Source organism: Dermacentor silvarum, chromosome 8 (genome assembly GCF_013339745.2).
Source record: "Dermacentor silvarum isolate Dsil-2018 chromosome 8, BIME_Dsil_1.4, whole genome shotgun sequence".
Classification (NCBI taxonomy): domain Eukaryota; kingdom Metazoa; phylum Arthropoda; class Arachnida; order Ixodida; family Ixodidae; genus Dermacentor; species Dermacentor silvarum.
The window spans coordinates 58376805-58398796 of record NC_051161.1 but is presented as its reverse complement, the minus strand read 5'-3'; the positions used below and the strand labels follow the sequence as shown (position 1 = coordinate 58398796).

The following is a 21992-nucleotide window of genomic DNA, read 5'->3' as shown; positions in this document are numbered from 1 at the left end:
TTACCGAGCATTGGGTGCACGTTAAAGAACTCCAGGAGGTCAAAATTAATCGAGACCCCTTTACTACTACATGCATGCCCCATAATGAGATCGTGGTTTTGGCACGTAAAACCCTAGAATTTAATCTAATTTATTGTGTTTGACTATACCACCAAGCTGACGCAAGCGGTAAGGGGCACCACGTAAGCTTATTAGACGACGGGCGTAACTCTGTCTTCAAATTAGGTCGGCAAAATCCTGCACGTATTTTAGCTTCCTCGCAATGCAACACGCAGCCGAGACGGAAGGCACTTACGCCTTGCGAAAAAGCCTGCTTTCGAACACTTGGGCATTACTTGATTTCTGTTGGCGTCTTTATACCGGTTACGCTGCCATGATTTCAGTAAGTCGAGACTGCTTATATATATTTGAATGCGTCCAAACATTTTTATTTTCCACGGATGTCAGGTTGTACGTACAAGTTCGTGTGTGTACGCACCTGCAGGATGAGATCTCCTTCGACGAGTGACTCGATGTACAGCAGCTCCCTGCTCTTGTGCTGGTGGCCGTCATGCCTCTCCATGTTGCGATGTAAGGACGCTAGCGAGAGGACACAAGAGAGTTGCATTGTGACGACGATTCGATTCAATTCAATTCATTTTCAATTTATTCGGCATGAGGTAGCGTTGTGCCAGGGGCACTGACAAAATCGGCGAAAAATGTTGTGTGCAGCTGAGCACACATCCTGTATACAAGACCGCTGTCAACTGCGCTAAACGTGCGCGTATTTGTTAGCAGTTTTCAACGCTGTGCTCTGAATCCAAGGCGTCGACACTTACGCTTAATTTCATATTGTTTATGAGCGTTAAGGTGGGGTGAGAATTGTTTGGTAAAAAATATCGACTTTTTATTATTTGTTTTAATAGCGCGTGTCTTTAGCTTTCAAAAAATGTATAACACTTCGGTATATGTGACTTCTAATATACTTAGTTATGTGATTTTAGTTGTCGCGTCGACCAGAAAGTGGACACGTTTTGTCGTGGTCTCGATTTCGTAAGAAGCTTTCATTATATAAAAGCAACTTGTGTTTGACACTAGTTTTGGTTTTGGTATTGCGACTTTGTTTTTCTATGTAGTGCACCTTACAGTTATTACGGAGGTCTTTGTAGCTCTCGTGCGCTCCTCTTTTGTTTGTTTATGGTCGCACGCGCGCTTCGTAGAGTACGTCGGGTCCATAAAAGACCAATTTCGCGCCTTTTTCGGTGTTGCTGATGGGGAGAACGCAAGGATTGTCACGAAAACTAAAGTTTTTATGGGAAACACTACAATTCAAGCGTGCTAAAGTACCTAGGTGTCACTCCTGGTCATTTATGTGCTTCTGTATGCGGGCTATCGGTGGATTCCCGGCGGGTAAAAAAAAAAGAAGAAAAAGGCGACTTCAAACTAAAAGCATGGGCAAAAGAGCAAAGAAAAGACCACAGAAACAGAGAGGAAGACTACACTAATGTTCACCACGAAAAAGATTGTAATCCTGGGATGCTTTCATATATTGTTACGTTTGACACCACTTTATTTTCATTTATCTCGGAACGCGATCTTTAGACACTCCTGCACGTTTCTCTTTAACTCTACTGGGTGCATGTGAACTAAATTTTGTGAAAACTTGAGTTGTCGTAGTGGCTGTGGCACTATGCAATATATATATATATATATATATATATATATATATATATATATATATATATTTTGCATTGTGCAACAGCCACTACGACATGCCTTTTATTTGTTTACGAAACTACCATTAGCGTGCGGGTAATAACTTACTTCCACTTTTGTACGGAGTATATATATTTTTTGACCTTATTCTTTTATGTACCTACATAGTTCTATTTCCAGTTCTGTGGTATACATATCATTGCCCTCCCTTTTGCAAAATGTGAATGCTCTGTGCCTAATATTTTTGACCAAAATATGTACCTGTGTAAAAAAAAAAACAAAAAATAACAGTACAGTTCAATCAGTTTCTTTTTATGACATTGAGCTTTATAGGCAGCTCGACTCTAACTGATACCACACAAAAACATTAACAAGCACAAAGATGTTCATGAATCTTCTAACAGCAATTCTTCCATACCACCTTGCAAGGTCTCACCCCTTAGTTTATCTCGACGCGCATGTTCTCCTCGGTGCTAGCATACCGGCCTGCTAGCCTGCCTACCCAACTATATGAATGTCGTCATGCGAATGTGTTAAGTGTTGCTTCATGTAACGGCTAAAAAAAAAAAAGAAACAAAATTGCCAATGATCAAAGCGAAAGCCAGAAGGAAGAAGAGAAGGGCAAGGATTCCTTGACTAAGCGGGCGTCGATATATTGATTTGTGGAGTGACGATAACGGCAACATCGAGTAATTAGCCGCGCGCCAATTTCAGTGCGTTGCCAGGCATCCCGAGAAAATTAACTGCCCTTTTTTAGTCGAACACGATGCGGGCCGAGCGCGCAAGAGCGTGCGAAGTGTAGCTCCTTTATCGGGTTCCTGTATAGCCGGTTAATTTTCTCACATGCAGCTTCCCAAAAAACAGATGACAACAGACGATGAGCACCGCTCGCGGGCCCGCTTATGTTTTACACCAAGGCGTCGATATTTGGGCGCTATGAGATTACAGTGGCTAACACGAACACGGGCTAAAAAAAAAAGAAAAAAAAAAACTAGGCGATAAACAAGCGAACGAAGGAAATAAGGAAATGAAGGAAGAAAGAAGGAAAGAAAAGAAAGAAGGAAGGCAACCCATGCGCAATATCTAGCGTACAGTATGTAAATGAGCGTTCGACAACGTAGATACGACGAATTCAATTTTGTCCACTGTCCTGCCAAATGCTCAATCATAGCACGTCAATTTTAGGTCCTCACAACCGGGCACCGACATTTGCTCATTCTTTCACGTCTTTTTTTTTCTTTCTTTTTTAATATCCGCCTCCGGCTTTCCCCTCACCATTTCACACGGGGACGCCGAAAGCTTCATAAAGAATTACTACAGGCCTACTGCAAATCGGGCGCGGAATCTCCACCACGCGTTCGCGTCGCGCACGCCGTGGGCGCGAGGCTGTGTGCGCATGAGGCCGCTATCGGTCTCACCTATCGCTACACGCGTGGCTGGTTCACCCCTCCCCCTTCCTCCGAGAGCAGCGCCCGGCTGCTCGAAAGCAAAACAACAGCGAGCGAGAGAAAGAGATTGAAATGTAACAAAACAAATTTCGGACGGCTGGTCGGTGAGCAAGCGTAATATGCGCCGCCTATCTGCATCTCCAATGCAACGCCGGCGAAAGTGAACGGGGTGCTTGTAAGGGCGTAAAAGAAAGAAAGAAAGAAAGAAAGAAAGAAAGAAAGAAAGAAAGAAAGAAAGAAAGAAAGAAAGAAAGAAAGAAAGAAAGAAAGAAAGAAAGAAAGAAAGCGCAAATAAATAGACTGAGTTGAGTACTGCGGGGATGAGAGAGGAGGAGGAAAGAGCCCGTAACGCATCGGTGGTGACGGACAGCTGTCACCGGTCACCGAAGCTCTGCAGTAAAGAGCACAAGGGGGGGGGGGGGGGGGTTGAATCCGGGAGGGTTCCCGAGGGGGGCGACATGAGCCGATGCCGGTACTAATGAGCCCTAATGGCGTCCGAGAAAAAAAAAGGGAGAGAGGGGGGAGATAGCTAGCGGGAGAGCGTAGGACACGGGAAATCTGAGGGGAAGCGGCGCAGGCGATGTGTATCGACGCAGCCATTCAGACAGGTGGCGGGTACGCTCGCCAGGTACGATGGCATATGCTCTGCTGCAGCGAATAGGTCGGCTCGAGCGCACAGAAAGCGGGGTGGGTTTCGGCGATGCGCTGGCTCTATATACATGCGGTTCCCGTTTGTCTCCTCGAGGCATCTCTTCTGTATCGTTTGTAATTAGGAGATGTTTTTAACGAGAGCTTATTTAGCATCACTTGGAATGGCTGACGATGCTGCACGTGATGCCTGCGGCTGCGAAGATAGCATGCATCGATATGTATTGTGCCATTGTCCTCGACTTAAGATACAAAGACAATCAGTGCCTCATGCATTCCGGCAACTATAGACGATCGTCCCACTATACTTGCAATTGCTACTGGAGCACCGATAATGGGCCCAGAAGGCAGTGAAGCCGCTCATGCTTTTTGAAAACGATAGCCTTGTGCAAGCTGCTTTCACAGCGGGTCGCTGTGTGCGCGCGTTCACACATCGTCCTGTCTTGCACCCTCTCTCTCTCTCTTTCATCTTTCTATTCCTCTTTTCCCAGCCCTGGCGCTGTTCTGGTTAACATCCCTGTCTTCTCTCTTTCTTTTATCTTTCTCGCTCTCTCTCTACGGATTGCTTTAAAGCTAGTGTCTATTCTGAAGCGGATAAGTGTGTGACACTACATTGTGTCTGGTTGCGTGTTTCTTGAGCGCCGGAAAAAGAGGGTTGCACTCCTTGGATGGTAGTCTGATGCGATGCGAAACCCGAATGACTCTGAAATGCGCTGGTAAATTCGCTTATGTTACTTCCACCGGGACTCTCATTAAATCGCGCGGAAGGAGGCGCCTTTTAAATATCAAAGTGCTTGTGGGCTTGTGCTGCTTGACCTCATATAAGAAACGTATAGGCTGCACTTAACTGCGAAGGAAGAAAAAGTTCATGCGCATATTTAGTGCATATATTCACGTATATAGTGTACTCTCACGCGCATGCGTCAGATTTCACTATATACGAGTATTCTGGGGAACGCCCTCGATCACCTCTGGAACAGTAAGTATATCTAGTCCAGGAGAACTTTATGCAGAAAAATGCGCGCTTCTTTTCTGCTCGATGTTCCGATCGATGTTCAGGACAATGACTAAAGCCAGAATAGAGAGAGAGAGAGGACATAGGGAGAAAATTATTTGAGAGAAGTTGGAGAGAAGCGGCCTAAAAGAGTGAAATGACACATTGATTATTAAGAACAAAGAGACGTAGACGAGAGCGGCAGAACAAATGTTGCAGAATTCGTCTGTATGACGACTATATATATGTGAACGTAAAATGAATTTCAGCGTTACGACACATTATGACAAGATTAATAAATTTGTATATGCCCAATGATTTGAGTGATTCTGACACGTACCAGTCAGCTACCCAGACTCAGGAAAGTGCAGGGAGTACGCCAAATGCTAACGCATTGAAGTCGTGAGACTATACAGGAAGTACACGGTTGCGAGGTTTGCGCAGGTAATCGTAAGAAGGATTTCTCTTTAAGTGCACCACCAGAAAGCGCAAAGGTGATTCCGACCGAGGTCGAAATGCAACAACACCGGTTCGTAGGTTCTGCAGCGCATCAAGGAACCAGGCCGCCTGTTAAGATCCGTGTCCCGACTCTATGTATCGCACGGGCTCACAAATACAACTCTTCATATAGAATGGTATCCATACAGCCAACGAGCGGTCTACGTATACCGCAGCCGTACACACGAGCGGAGACGCGCGGATTGCGCGCCAGCGCGAGAACGCGTTCGTGTAATTAGCATAGGAGGACGTGGTATGGCGCCTCCGAAGCGCTTCTCTTAAAGCGAGGGCCGCCGCTTCGCCCCGCCCACCGGCGCAGCATCGCGAACGCGCGAAAGCGCGTCGGCCGCCGTCGCTGTTTTGGGTGAAGCGCTCTCTCCGGGCGCGTAATTCTTTGCGCGCATGGCTGTTGTCGCGGTCCCTTTCTGTTTCCTTTGTTCCCTTCCTTTTCGAGTCTGCTGCTTTCTCTTTCTAGGCTCGTCGGCGACGATCCATCGCGCGTCCTTCCGTCGCTCGGGTCCGGTGTTGGCCGGCCCGTGTGATGGATTGCTTCCCGATTGCCGCTCACGCCCACTCGGCCACAGTCGAGCGGCGGCCCTCGACGGTGCCACGGCAGAAGCGTACACTGCGTACACACACACGCGCACACACACGCAGCACGCGCACACACACACGCACACGCACACCACACACATACACACACATACAACGAACCGCGCCGCCGCCACCACGGCGACGCGCCTGCTGCAGCTGAAGCAACAAACACACCACCACTGGAGTTTTTTTTTTTTTCTTCAAAAAGCCGGCCTACGCAAGAGTGCGCGCGGCCTCTATATTGATAGCAAATCTCATGTAAGCTAGTTGATGACATCATGATGAAGATACAGCACGAATATGGAACACGAACAAAGGACACAGAACGCTTTTAACTTTTGTCCTGCGTGCCCGCTGCTTATTAACCATCGAGGTCAACAAGGTGGTTGAACAGAATGGAATGAGAGCGAGAGAGAAGTGGTAAGGGAAAGGCAGGGAGGTTTACCAGACATTACGCATCTGGCTACCTTGCACCGGGGAAGAGGAGTTGAAATAATAAACTGGATAGGCTCTTCCTAAAAAAATACCTTATAAACTGACTTGCCGGTCTGTTGATTTTCTTTTTGCACATTCATACATAGTTTATAGAGTTAAGCAACGAAGAGCACAGTTGAGCGCGTACACTAACACGTGACAGAATAAGAAAAGACTGTGCGCATTGGCTAGTGACATCACGCCGGAAGACAGCCCACACAGTTCAATAATGGACGTGGCCGACTCTTAGCGCAGTGGCCTCTTGTTTCTTCGTTTTACTTGAACAAGCTCGAAGCCTCAACACGTAACATCATGGTTGAAAGCTCGCCCGCCTTGTGTTATTTGTGAAGTGTTGCCAGACCCAAACACTCCGCCTCTATTATGCTCCTTTGCTCCTAAACAGGTTAGTTTGTCAGTCTGACGCCACACCTCAGTGACACTTGAGACTTAGCTCTTGTTTTGGCTTCTTCCTGCTTCAATACACAATATTTTGTTTTTACATCTTGTCCCTCAACTACAATTGCCATCAGCCTTGCGTACACTTTCTTTATATAACACTCTGCGCTCGCTACTTTCCAGGCAGGAATGCCATGTCACTCTGGTACGCTGATAGGCGCATGCCGTTCGTGACAGAAAGTACATACCAAGCGTAGCGCTAAAGAAAAAATTGGACCGCATATCTGCTTGCTTCGCTGCAAATGACGTCGAAAGACGCTTCTGCCGCCCCTGATAAGTAACACCCTCTCTTCTCCCCCTCTCCCACCCCTCACGCTCTTCCCCTCCCCTCTCACTCCTCCCATGATGGATGCAATGGAGGTTTTGCTGAATTCAAGTTTCCCGCGTTCGCCCTGCTCTCGCGACATCTGTTGATTATTACTGTTAGCTTAAAGCCGGCTGCGGAGCCACGGCTTCAGTCGGGTTATTTTTAACGCGTAGCGTCTCTTCGACATCATTTCTAACGCGTTCGACACCATTTTTCATTTACTAACGTAAAAACCAGTCCAATGTGTATTCTTAATTAAATGAACGCTGCGGATCACGGTTATGTACATATATTTTACCTGAAATACTATAGGCCTGAGGTTTCCTTTGGGCTGTATCATGTTGACGTGTATGACCCCGTGCCACCTGTGCTAGACACTGAAATTTGTTTCAGTGTGTGTTTTTTTTTATTTTACCTTTTACAATGGTACTACATATCGCAGCATATGTGTGTTGTTCGGAACCACTACACAGACTGAAGTGGAACACAAGGACGACACTTGCGCAAATAAAAATAAAAAATCCTGAGTTAGCGTTCTGTTTGAGCACGAACTAACATGGTTAACGAGTGTAGTTCAGAAAAGTAGTAATCTTCAACTTCACTGAAAAGCACATTAATGCCTGGGGAAACTGCCAATGCGACCCTTCACTAGAGTCGTTAACCACGACGGGTTGGATAAGGGCTGCCCTTCTAGCATCGAGTTGTGCTCGACGGGCGTAACGCTGCATCTCAAAACGCAGACAAATGGTTCGTACATAACTCGCGTATAGCACGACGGCCACGGCGCGTGCAACTGGTTATTCCACAACGTATGTCCTTGTCGCGCCGAAGCACACGATGAACTGAAGGCCTACCAACTCGCTTATAGTCGTGATAAGTGTAATCCTTGCTTAAAAATAAATAAATAATAAATTAATTAATTGAAAAAAAAAGACTGAGTGCATACTTATACTCATCTAGACCGGAAGCCAATAAGGTAACAAAATAAAGGTCAGTCTTCGACATCGGCTTAGTAAGATAGCCGAAGTGATGCTTCACAAATTGTCCCTTTTCATTTTTTTTTACCCGTATCGGTGACTGAAGGTAAATTGCTCTTTTCTCGGAGTCGGTGACACTGACAAAACGTTTATTTCGAACATCGTTCGAAGAGTTCAAGCGCATTATTTACAGGAAGATGAGAACGCCGCATATAAGATTTTGCTTGCCGCACGGAAATTCGGACAGATGTACACTTTCAATATCATTCATAGTTGCTTGCACTAAGTATAAGTCGAACCTATTTGCGAAAATGTTCCGCTTACCAAGTTCAACTTTTGTGTGTCTTTGCCGTTAGTTGTGGGGCGGATGGGAAGAATGAAAGCAACCGGATGCCAGCTTGAAAATTTCGACTTGACGGTGGACGTATAATAGTATAATACATAAACGCATACGGCTCACACTAAAGCTGAGTCACATCGAAGGTGGGAGTAACATCGCCGACCGGAGCGAAGAAACGCCCTGTTGGTTTCGTAGTCTACGTTAATGCTGCCAGTCGTGCTGCCGACATTTTCTTAAAATCTTTCCGTCTCTCATACCGCTCTTCATCAGTCGTAACTCGCCGCACCTATATTCTCATCACATGAGTTCAAAGTTTACAACACCACTACTACATGCACTGTATAGACCATACAGTCGAACCCGGATACATCGAATCTGAAAAGGATATAAAAAGTTCGATATATAGGTAATTCGATATACAAAATGCAGATTTTATACAAAAATTTTCAAGGGGATTTTACGGCTGTTCGTTATACACAATAATTCGTTATATGTGGATTCGATATATTACACATTCCTCGCTTTCGTTTCTTTTGCCGCTGCTTCCGAGCGACAAATCAACGCTCTCATCTCTCCCGCGGCACATTCCAGCGTCCGATACTCCACCTCGCAATCTACCCGCTAGAGGGAGCCTCATGACTTTAACATTACGAATGGATATACCATACTAGAGTAATAAGGCAGAACGCCAGCATCCCACGGCGTATTCTTTTTCACTGCCAGACAAGCCTGGAGCCCAATCCATCTCTGTCTGACACCCAGACGCGGGACTGAGGAGTGCCAGAGGTATGCTTTCCCTGCCATATTAGGACCCGTGGGGGTTGGTCTGCAAAGAAGAAGAATAAGCGAGGCTCGAATCGCGCCAGTTCGAAAGAGAGAGACCGCGCTCGCCGGTAACGGGGGATATCATTTGGCCACTCGCGGCCCTCCCCAAATGAGTGTCCGGCGCGACGAACACCTTATACTTTTCCGACTGCCCCGGACTCCTCCCTGTCCCTTTTCCGCGTACAACGAAGTGGACTGGTGTGCGCGCGCCTCCCGCAATCATCACTACTATACCATCATCACCAGCTAGAAGAGGGCGCGCGCGCGCGGTATGTTGCAACTGTCTTTGCTGTACAACTGCAGCGCTCCGAGTGCTAGCTGGGGCTCTGCGCTTTGCCGTTCGTATATACCGTATTGGGTTTGGTGCCCGTCGATCTATTTTCCGTATGCATGCCGAGCTCAGTGCTTAGGAAGGTGTGGTCCAGAGGAAGGGAACCGGCGTTTTGCAGCTTTCCTGGCAGTTGTTTTGTTTCCTTCTTCTCTCATCTGTTTGCGTCCGTGACCCTTTGTTCTAAGGAACTGTACGGAGAGAAGCCGTGTACGCACCACCTTGAGCATCACTTTGATTGTCTTTTCGTTGCCTCCTGTGCAGGCCGAATTTTTAAGCGTTGTCTGTTATGTAGTCATAATTTGACAGGGTTTGCTTCGCCAACGTGTCGTGTCAGCTTGTCTGAATTACGTTGGTGACCACGTGCTTAGTGGTCGTACCGTTGCGTAGCTTCGTCGCGAAGGCGGCCGGCGCAATGGAAAACAGGGTGAACGAAAAACAAAAAAGCCTTGTGATCTCGGGTCCCCAGCCTGGCCCCTGCTTTATGAAGCGTCAACTAGGAATTGCACCCACAGTACATTCTCTCGAGTAGAATATTAATTTAGACTAGCTGGCACAAATAAATTATCGTGCTGCAGATTGCTCTGGCTCGAGCCCCCGTCGTTTTGGAGCCTCGTTCCCGAACAGGTTTGTAACCATCCTCAGAATTCAAGAGGATGCACAAAGTGATAGGCCGGCGCGTTTCTTTTCCATTTTTGTGTCTCCAGATTTGTCGTTAAATGCCGGTGGTGTGCAAATCGTGAATCCTTCGCGTTTCTATACACCATACACAGGAACACAGCAAGAAAAAACAAATGATAGAATCGGCACGAGATGTAGCAAAAAGAGTGAGTGAAAGGGAAGGAAACTTCGAAACGGCAAGTCGCGTTGGCCACGTGGCCTCAAATGGTCGAAGATCGCGAAGATTCCTGAATACGGCAGGCTTACACGGAGCGCACAAAAGGCAAGGGGCTTGAACAGTGGAGCCGGGCACGGGGCAAGGCACACGACTTGGTCATGCAGAAGTGGGTGTCTCCCGCTATGGAGTTGAGAAATGGTGACTCTGATGACCGCATCTGGGCCCGGGAAAAGACCCAACCCTGAACGACGACGACGATCGCCTATACATAAAGGGGGAGGAGAAAACGACGCTGTCCAAATGACCTTCTGCGTCTCCGCGGCTCCCCACCCTTCGGTGTATATAGAAGCACGAATATATAGTATATATATGAGCGCAGAAGAGGAGAAGGGTAAGAAGCGGGCTCTGTCTTGTTGAACGCATGTGCCCGTGCCCCTTTCCGCCGTTTTCTCTTTTCTCTTACGAACATTCTCAGCAGCATAACGCACAGTGTGTGTATCGTGATCGTGCTTGATCATCGTACTCTTTGTTGCTCTCAACGGTACATGTCTAGGCCTTTTTTTTTTCTTCTTATATTTAGGTTTTGCTCTTAATATGGTGTATTCGGCCTAACACCACGAACATTACTTCGGTGCACTTCATAATAAACTTGCGATCGCAACGCACTCTTCGTTTATTTTTTATTTATTTTTTCGCTATACTTCAAGAAGAGCACCGATCAAGCTTCATTGCATGGCACTTCTTTTCCGTGGACTTCGACCAGCGGTCACGCAGCTTGCATTCTACCGTTTCTCGCAGGCTATACACTGTCAGCCGTGCCTCCTCTTCTAAAACAGCGCTGCGATGTGATTTGCCGAAGTGGCTGCTGCTTTGTATTTGAAACATTTTGTCGTCTGTATAGTCACTTCGACAACGCGGGGTGGAGGGGTGGGAAAAGACTGCCGACACAATCAGTCGCTCAAGCGTAACCATGCTGCGCTTTCTTTAGCCGATGCCCGTCCTTTGAATGTGCTCTACCCTCCCATGAAAAAAAAAATGAAAAAAGAAATGGCAAAATAAAGCCAACTGGCCAATGCCAGTCTTAGCCTGCAGTGATGACATAGAAGACATTTTGCCGCAACAGGGACGACGACAAAAAAAAAAAAAAGTGGGAGAAAAATTAAAACGTAGGAAACGGTCAAGGAGAGCCTTTCATTGCTGGCATCAGCAGTATTTTATCCTTTTGAGACGCCATCGTGGACAAAGCTGGAGGCTTTATGCTTGGCTGAGTCCGTGTATGGTTCTAGCCGGACTTCCCTGCGTGCTGACGACTCCGTTTGCACGGCGGCTATCGGCTGCAGTTCTAGGCGCTGCCGCTGAGTCGGCAGTTCTTGGAATGGTATAGCCGCCGATGTAGCTTCTGAGATTCTGCGGACTGCAATGGACTCACACACGCGGCCTTTCAGAAGCGAAGTGCCGCCTCGGCACTTGGTCCCGTTTTACCGTTTTCGTTATGGGACACCACTGCATGCTCAACAGCGAATGGCACGGGACATTGATGTTTGAAAGTGTATTTGACCTATCGAAGGCGCATGTCTTCTAATGAAATATACTTTGGTAGACAGAAGACAAATACGCCGCAACAAATAAAACAGATTTTAAAACAGTGATGCCTCGGCCTCCAACACGGGTGTCTTGTTCAGGATATTCTATTAATTGAGACAGAACAGCCGGAAGAATTCTGCTTCCTATATAGTTCTCCAGCATGCTCTACTAAGCCCCAGATACCCGTGAAGCGCGAATAAGCACAGGCCGCTGCATGGCGTTCGCAGCGGTCTGTCCGGTGTGACGCGAGCCTTCAGTATACGTGCCCCTTTAAAGGAATGATCAATATTGCCAATTTCACATGCCGCGAAGCCCTACAGTATAGGCAAGATCAAGCATGTCGTATAATGCCGTTTTTCACTGGCAGTTTCAACACCGTGCGAGACGCCACGGGTATATACAGCGCGGTACATTTAAACTACGAACTTTCACGGTGTTTTGTTGCTAATATTTGCGCAAGCTCACTAATCGAAGCCGACCACGCACCGCATATGGCAACCCACGCGCCTTTATTTCCACTGTTTTCGTCTGCGGGGTACACAGAACATCTGAAACAATGGATAAGCATGTGAAATAACGAGACACGGCTGCCTTCCTGCAGTCATCTATTCTTTCTCACTTTCTCTCTCCCCTCTCTTTTTACAATAATAGACGCCTGGTGGCGCCATTTTCGTCAGCGACGAACACTTTGACGATGCCCGCGTACGTATGTATATATATATATATATATATATATATATATATATATATATATATATATATATATACGCGACTCTCGCGCCCCTCTGTCTTTCCCCATCTCCATTCTATTTATGCCCGCCCTTTCTTTCATTCCATTATTATTGCTGTTGTTCCATCGTCGATCGCATGGCTGCAAGCACCGCGCCCGCTATGTTCGGCGGCATTTCCCATCCATCTCGACGCCCGAGGACCCGCCTTCCAGCGAGGCTCGTTATTAACAACTGCAAAGTGTACTCAACGACGTGGGACAACGAGGTACACACCATCGAGAGGAAAGAAAGAAAAGAAAAAAAAAATCCTATGGTGCTCCGATTGCGGCACCCGCTTTCATCATTCTTTTTTCCTTCTCTTTTACAGTTTTACTTCCCTCGTTCCTCCTTTTTCTTTCTTTGTCTTTCGTTTCCTGAGGCTATGCTGCTTCTTTGTGCTCATTATACGGTTTCGTATATCGATGTGTGTACGCCCTCAGCGGCGCCGATGGTGTCTGTGTGCGCGCGAGTATGCGCCGTTTTGTACTCTACGTTTCGGTGGGAAAAAAAATCGACAAGCGTGAAGCCGACGCCATTGGGAAACCGAAGGTGTCGTAAAAGAAAGACTGGAGATGGGAGTGGATGAACGATAGCTTTTAGGAGAATAAGATGGACGCGTGGTAGTTTATAGTACGAGGCAGAGACCGAGAGGGAGATGTTAGCACGAGAGACAAGATTGGTATTCTTTTTTTTTCTTCTGAAAAGGCGATCAAATAGAGAAAAGGGAGATCACTCAATGAGTGTCTGTAGCACTTGTGAGCTGACATGTTCTCTGTCTCGATATTATGTTTTATATATTACTTATGTGAGCGAGAAGAATCGGGGGCTGGACGCTTTTTTGTTGTAACAGCAATATAAAAATCAACAGACAATAGGCGCTGTCTAGAACGTGGCGCCTATCACGTGTTTCGGCTCCTGCAATCGAATCCGGCGGGTGCAGTACGCAGAAGCATAGCCTTCGAGATTGGTTTCTGTTAATCAGAGGGAGCCGACGCTGGAAGTGGATTTAGGCACGTACCACCCAAGTAGCCAAAGAAAGCAGATGGGGAAACTAAAGTTGTTTCTTAATTGAAATGTAGAATTTATAAAATTAAAGGTCACCACCTGTGGAAGCCCAACCCACAACTTCCACGTGAAACGCACGATGCTGCAATCCCCTTTCTTGTGTACATTCGTACTAAACCTATATAGCCCTGAGCGTGTGAGTCAGCGCCGCGAAGTCAAGACGCTTCACATTTGCCTTTATGTTGGGAAAGTTTTAATGCAAGCAAAAAAAAAAAAAAAAGGGGGGGGGGGGCGAGAAGAGGCGACAAAGAAATACGGAAAAGGACACTGCGTACGCCTGTTAAAGTTAAAGCTCCAATGTGCAGGTTTTTATTCTTGCAGTGCTGCGCAGTTTCCTGATGTTCATCGTACAATTTATTTATTTATATTTGTTTATTTGTTTATTCCCGCGAAATAGGGGAAGGCGCGCATTCAGGAATGGACGATGACTCGGGTGCATGATGTTTGTAAGTTGTGCATTATAACCAGCACGTGGGGGGGGGGGGGGGGTTATAATGCTCTTCTACTCATCCAATTAAACCAACACTTGCCTAAAGAACTACGGTATTTGACGGTATAGCGCGACGAGAAACGCTTACGCCGTGCTTGACCGCATCGATAAACAAAGAGACCAAGGAAAAAAGGGAAATGAAATGCGAAAGCGGACAATCAAAGCACCTCCAGTTCACCACCTTATCGTCGTTATCCCTCCTCTTTCTTTTAACCTTTTCTGTTTTGCCCACTACAGGACGGAGACCACTTCCAGCGATCTCCAATTACCCTTCTCTCACGTCAGCCAAATTGAACTGTAGAATGGCTGAAAACCCTGGCAAAGACGCCAGTAAAAAAATATATTAGAAAATAGAAAAAAAAAGGAAGAAAGAAACACGAGCGAATCGTCGGAGACGGACAACGGGCCGGCAAGCGCGGAAAGGCACAACAGAAAAGGCGCTATAGCGGCGTAAACCCGAGAACTCCCCCGTATCGATTGTGGTTACCGGAGCGAGGGAATCGATGGAGCGATATGGCGCGCATTAACTCTGCTCCCCCATATCCCTTCCTCTCCTTCTCACCCTTCTCCTCCCCTCTGTCTTCGACTCCTCACCGCCGTGCGCTGGCACGCCCGCGACGGCGGAATGCTACCAGGACGAACCGCGCTGCGCGCGAGCCGTGAGAGGGGCTTCTCTGCAATACGATTTGTTCTGCTTCCATTCAACGCCGAGCTATCGGCTTTCCGTAGAGCAGCGTATACTGCTCTACCGCGTGTATCGTCGTTCGTAAGCAGAACTCCAAGTGTAGCGTAGAAAACGCACATCTTGGAATCTTTGTGAAGCGACGCTTTCGCGAAGCGGTTAAGCACATGCTGTAAATTTGCCCACTTCGTTGCGGCGTCTTTGGCGTAACTGAAACCGGCGGAGCGCGCGCATGCGCAGTGGGACACAAGCGGCGATCATCTCAAGGAGCTATTTAGCGTTGGCACAATAGAATAAGTATACGTGCCTCAAGCCTTTTCTAGAGGCTTGAGACTTCTTTCAGAAAGTTGCACGCTGCTGCGATTGAACAGCGACCTAAATTTTGACCACATGGGGTTCTTTAACGCGCAGCCCAAAACACGGTACAAAGGCTTTCTCACATTCCGCCCCCCTTTCGGAATTGGCTGCGGCCCCAGCCGCAATCGATGCCGATACCTCATCTTCAACGGCAGAACTCGATGCCCCCCGAACAACCGCTGAGAGTGCTTTAAAATTCCATTAAGATTAAGTCGTCGAATTAACTGGACGAAGAGAGAGCTAAGAAATTGCGGTTGGTCGCTTTCTTTTTTGCTCGTAAATGTTCTGGAAACTGTACATTATGAGTATATATACAGATGATCCGAGGTAATTCGAGTGTGCCACATCGAAGACCATTGATGGTCCGACTGTGTGCTTGTGCGGTGGTGTCATGTCGCCGGGAAGACAGCTTAAACAGGGGTCACTTTATTTCACAATTTCATGCTACTAATTTCATTTCAACTTATTTTCCTCGAAAAATAAAAGCGATAACAATAATATTTTCACCGCCCGGTTTATGGCCGATCTCCCAGAGTGGGTGGCGCCATTTCACTACGGAACAACATCAACAACTAGTGGAGAACGAAAACAATCGTTCGACGAATAGTTGTTTCTGCTGATATTTATTTGTTATGGTTTATACCTTTGTTTCATTAGTATATATAACCCAAGTTCTGGTTCTTTTGTTTATCACTCACCTATTTCAATTATAGAGATTAATTTCTTTTGCATTTTATACGATATATCATTTTACATTGCGCTATCCGATTCTTGACTTCCGTCCCGAGTGTGAATAAGCCATTGAGACACATGACGCTACATCTGCATCAAGGTTTGCTGGTACGGGGCACCGTCATAAACAGCGGAACCTGGTTTCAACCAGGTTCCGCTGTAAGATGTGACGTCATTTCCGTTAGAGCTATTTGATCGGAAATGTCTGGTGAGCGTAGCCATAAATGTAAAGACGCGTGCATATTCCGAGATTTGGAGTGCAGTAAAAAAAAAAAAAAGCGGTGAGTGGATAAGCTTGAATGCAGCTGAAGAAGCTGTTGATTCAAGTGGAAGCCGTGTTCATGTGAAGCTTACACAGTGTGTCTGGCAAATGCCCTTTTCAATACTCCCTTACTTTCCCAGGTTTTCCGTAGCGTTTGCAGTGAAAATTTTCTGATTTCAAAGAAATATATATATATATATATATATGAGAATACAGGCACTAGTTTTTAAACACAATGTTTATCGCAATGCCCTAAAAATTGAACAATTTCGAGGAAACGGAACTTGCGGGAACATTTGCAGCTTCTATCAGAAGCAGGAACAATGTAACGACCTTTTGTTGAAGCGTATATATATATATATATATATATATATACTGTAAGCAGCTAGCTCACTTTACGATGTTACACTCCAACATACCTTAGATAAAATAAGGTGACAGGCTAGTAGCCAATGAAGACCAGTTATCACAACCGTATTTTCATTGTGTGACAAATACATTAGTGCAGCGGTCCCAGCTGCACTTTGTTTTACCTGCTGCTATGCCCACTTACTTCCTCCTCCAATGGTCCCTTCGTATGTTGCAGCATCACTTATAAGAAAGCGCAACCCACTCCGATTGCTGCTTATAAAAATCGCTCTATCACACTACAGTGTTGTTATTGGCTAACCCAACCAAAGAAACGAATTCGCGGCGAACCGGAAACTTCAGTTCGTCCATGGCACGGGCTCGGCGTACCAGGTCAAGGCCTCCTAGATAGCACAAGGCCGGATCACTTCGATTCGTGATGTCATGCTACCTCCCGAGTAAGCCGCGGTGATTTTGACGTCACCGCTTTCGTCACACCGGGCTTGGCAATGGAAATTTCGGTCCAAGTAGTTTGACGTCATAAAGCAGAGTGCACAGGCCTGATATCTAGGAGGCGCTGGACAGGTTCGCCACTGCCGCTATCAACGTGCTTCACCGCAAAATACAAAATACTTCACTGCACTGCACGAAGAGAGCCCTGCGTGTAAACAACTGTACCACGGTACAAAGCCGCGCTGTCTGGCAAGTGCAGGCCAGGAACCAGTGTCGAACGTGATTTACGAATTAATTAATTTGATTCGGCGATTGATGACGGACTTATCTTGCAGGAAAGCTGACTTGGGGCGTTGCAGGGAGCCTAGAAGCTTTGCGGGGTAAACGTCATTTATTTTCGACTTGGGCAGTTTACTCGGTCATTTCTCCTAGCTTCACTCATTAATATCGCTGTACACCTTGTAACATAATGCAGCGTATTTACATGATCGTGGGACCTGTGTACGTGCAAATGAATGTACTGTATTGGATTACTGGAACATAATTGCCTGGAAACCGATCCATGCCCTGTGTTGGCTGCTGTGAGTTGTTATGCCAATATAGACAGAAATTCTTCGCTATCCCAACAATGAAATATTTTCTGCAAAAAATAGAAATCGTTGGCGCTCAGAAGAAAGTATCGCTCAGGGTGAGCTTGTTAAGCAATCGCATTTATTTTTTCATTGGCTGATTTGCAGTACGTTAAAGAACCCCGAGTGGTCAAAATTAATCCGAAGTACTCCACTACAGCGTGCCTCAAAATCATAATATAATTTCGGCACATAAAACCCCGGATTTTTTTTTCACTTGCGTGACGACGTGCAACCGCAAGGTATCGTGAGTGGTGTGTCGTTTGCATCACAAGCTTCCCATTTACGTGAAATGTCACAAACCACGTCAGCTGCCCAAATGAACGCGCTTGCGGGTACCATTTCTTGTACTCAACTGCATGTGTGGTTACTCAACTCTTGTTACTATTAGGAACGCCAAAAGGTCTTGCGACTTTAGCCACAACGCTAATTTGTGTACCTACTGTCGCGAAGTGCGCGCGTCGTGTCACCGAGTGTTCTCGCGAGAAGCGAAAAGACGCTCTCCCGTGTGCGAAAGATTAAGGGGCTCGTGAAGGGCACGGTGCGGCGCGAGAGCAGAATAGCCGAAAATTGGCGTTTCCCTCGATTGAGGGAGCAATTAGCGCAAGGCAAATGATATGGAGGAAGATGACCTTTTGCTGACAGCACAACCGACGCGAGCACGTACATGTGTGACATCTCTGGCTTCGACACCTCTTTATTGGCGGGCAGCCTGATTTTCTCCCACCCACTGAGAGAGTGTGACAGAAAGGGCAGATTGGAAGGAAACGAGATCATCCAGAGAAGGACCCTGGTTGGCTATCCTGCGCAGGGAAAGCGAGTGTTGGGACTATAATATGTCCCCTCAAATGTTATAATACATTTAGGGCTTCTCCGAATGGTGACCTCTCTAACGAAATACTGTCCTTTTGTTTACCGTATTCCAAGTTTGTTCAATTTTTGTTGAGTGAGCAGGAGTTTGTGATAGTGTGTGAACGTTATGAAGTGCGATACTATAACCTGTTATTCGACATGTGTTTAGCTGTCACGTGGTCTTGTAGATGTGACCTCCGACAAAGTACTTCGTGATGTTGTCATTGCAATCTTGAATGAATGAATGAACGAAATAAATGAATGAATTAATTAACTATTGTGTGGTTTAGCGTTGCAAAACTGCACGGTGGATCGTGGGAGCGCCCTGGTCTCATGGCAGCGGTCTTTGGCCAGATGTGGCCCTTGCGCCAAAAACAGCAGTATTCATCATCATCAAATAAATAAATAAAAATAAACAAACAGGTAAATAGATAAAAATACAAAAAGTCATCGCATGTTCTACGTAATACTAAACAGTAAATCGAACGCTCATCCTTTCCCACTGTGTTTTGAAACCATAAAAGTGTAGGGAAAAAATTGCGTACGCAGTGAAGCACGCAAAACCAAGCTAGCCGCGCACATTTCCAACGCTAGCTGCCCACATTTGCAAAACTGAATCGTTACAACTACCCTGGATATGACTTCGTTGAATCGTCGCGAAAAGAAAAAAAAAAGAAAAAAAAAGCGCAGCTGCGGGCGAGGTTGTCCAGTTTTCACCACGGTTCCCATTCAAAACGCTGGTCAGCTGATACATCAAGGACCCGGCCATCATTAGGCGAACCGTCGAGGGCAGCGGAAGCGAGTTGCCGTTCTGTATGGGACCACTTCCTGTTTTGCGGGCCCGTCTCCCTGGCGACCACTGCTGGACCGGATCTGCTGCCAAAACTAAAGAGAAACCAGAGGGACCCTCGAGAACAAACGGAGGCAGCGCGCCTACAAATCGTGGTCAGTAGTGAGAACAAAAACGATTCAGAGCGAAAAAGAAAGAAGGTTGCTTTGGAAGAACCGCTATTCCAGGAGTGTATGTACCTACATGAATACGCGTGTGTGGACGTTTGTGTAAAAAAGAGAAGTGGTTCGTACACCGAACAGTCGACCGTCGCAAACCCGAAGTACAGAACTCGCACGCGTACACACAAGCACGCCGGAGTCCTTGCGATTCGATAAAATCAGATCGTTCTTTTTGTCTCGCTTTTTTTTCCACTGCGTTATGTGGGCACTCAGCATGCGCGTCTGGCCGAACATTTGTGCTTACGAGCTCCCCCGACGTTTGAGTGAGTCGATGTCAACATGCGCTGTACACATTCGTTCAACAGCGCTGCCAGCGTTTGTCATTTCGACTTAATGCTCCTCTTAAACAAACAAACAAGATGGAAATAAAAAATGAAAGCAAAGAAACGCAACGCAAAGCAAAGCAAAGAAAGAGCTGTCTTAGCTACTGCCTTCACAAAGCTGGTAGTACATACTATTCATCCGACTATGGACATATAGTTGCTCGTTCGGCATGTTGGTACGTCATGCTAAAAAGCTTGGTCGTAAAGCAGTCACGCACACCGCACAGACAGACAAAGAGCGAGATATAACGTGTATGTGTTTGTTTCGCTTCTGTGTACTACTACTGTTTACGACGAATAGTTCAGCGATCTGCATATTGGAATTTAGAAAACTGAACTACCGAAGACTGCCCGCTCTCAAAATATTCGCAACCCGACTTCACGTTTTTATTCTTCCGGGTATTATTGTTTGATGAGAGAGAGAGAGAAAGACGGAAGAAAGGGGAAAGACAGGGAGGTTAACCAGAGGGGAGGGGGAAGTAAAGCGATAGGAAAGTAGAGGAGAGAGAGAAAGAAATGGAGCACAGATACACAGTCACAGTCGGTCCCTATCACCGCATACTATCACCGCACAGCACAGTAGCACTTGTAGCACTATAAACGATAAACATCAGTTCAGGCTATACAGCCGCTTGTCCAAGTCTGTTGTCATTAAATACTGTATCAGTGTCCTCGTCGCCCTCCGTTGCGATGGCTTGTGATGTCGGCATTCTAAAATGATTTCATTTGTTAAAAGTGTTTGCCAGTGATCGTCTATGTAAATTTTAGCGAGGACAGTCACAGAGAACGTGTTGAGTCTCCTCGCTACCACAGTCATCACATGAGGTATCGTCAGCCCATCCGGTTAGAGACGGAATGAAAGGGAATAGGGGTTGTGAGCTTCGTGACTCTCTCGCCTGTCGGCGGACATCTGAACTGCCCAGCAGCCAAGGAAAAGAAAAATAATAGAAAAAGAAAAAGAGAAGGACAACGCCAAAGGTCGAGTAAAACGAGGAAACATTCAACAAAATAGACAGAATCTCTATAGGCTCTATATCTACACAAGCGGTTACAATATAAATAATGAGAATAAAAAATAAATGAACAATATTATGTACAAACAACAATATGTACAATTCGCTTCCAACCGTTGTTACCAGCCAGTCTACTAAGAACTGCAACCTTAAACCGACGTGCTTTCTGGAAGCGGTTATGTACACAGAAGCTCACTGTAAGGTCCGTCTATTCGCGGTGTCACGGTTGGCTGACGTCACTTTTGCCTTCTCCGACGCTGCCCCTTTTTGCGAGACGGAACGTAAAGCTAGCGCGGCAGGAACGGCTCCGGAGAGTGGTGGGGAAAGGGTTAAGCAGAGACCGTAAAAGGAGGAAATTATGGCTACCCCTCTTTCTTGAAGTATACGTCAAATCACGATCCGCCCACTCTGGAGTCGCGCGAGATCTTGTCAGTGCGCTGCGCGCTCATGAGAGAGCGAACCTGCGTTTTTTTGTTTGTTTTGTTTTTGTTTCTGTCAACACGCCCAGCCTGGCGGACGCACAGCGTGATTCAAGCCTCTGTGAATAGCATGTGTGCCCACGCAAAGCTGTACTCCGGTGACACATGAACCACGTTGATTCTTTTGTCGCTCTTCCCAACTTACTTTTGCTCACGAGCGCCTGCTCAATAAATGTGGCTCGATAATGTTTCCGGACAAACCCTCTTCTCAGCGCATGTGGCACCTCAATGAGAAAAGGACGAGAGTGAAAGAAATAGAAACGGTTGCTAATTTGCCATGTGCACGCAATCGTGATGTTATACATTGGAAAAAAAATGAGAAAGGACGAGAGTGAAAGAAATAGAAACGGTTGCTAATTTGCCATGTGCACGCAATCGTGATGTTATACATGGAAAAAAAAATCAAGATGCCCAAGACCCGACGCTTTTAAGCGAGTGCTTTTAAGCGAATGCTTACGCTTTTAAGCGAGTGCCCAGACAGGATTTACGCCCAAGTCTGTTTCGGTTGTGCGGTGACTCG

At 46.5% G+C, this 21992-nt stretch overlaps 2 protein-coding genes across 7 annotated transcripts in view; one reads left to right on the top strand and one right to left on the bottom strand.

The window, feature by feature from the left end:
- The window catches only part of LOC119461282 (circadian locomoter output cycles protein kaput-like), a 46607-nt gene extending 46045 nt beyond the window's left edge, over positions 1 to 562 (bottom strand). The window contains exon 1 of the mRNA XM_049672852.1: positions 479 to 562. Coding sequence (XP_049528809.1) covers positions 479 to 562 — 84 coding nt within the window. The remainder of the gene's footprint in view (positions 1 to 478) is intronic.
- Positions 1 to 21992, top strand: part of LOC119461279 (uncharacterized) — a 463000-nt gene that overhangs the window by 38199 nt on the left and 402809 nt on the right. The window lies entirely within an intron of this gene.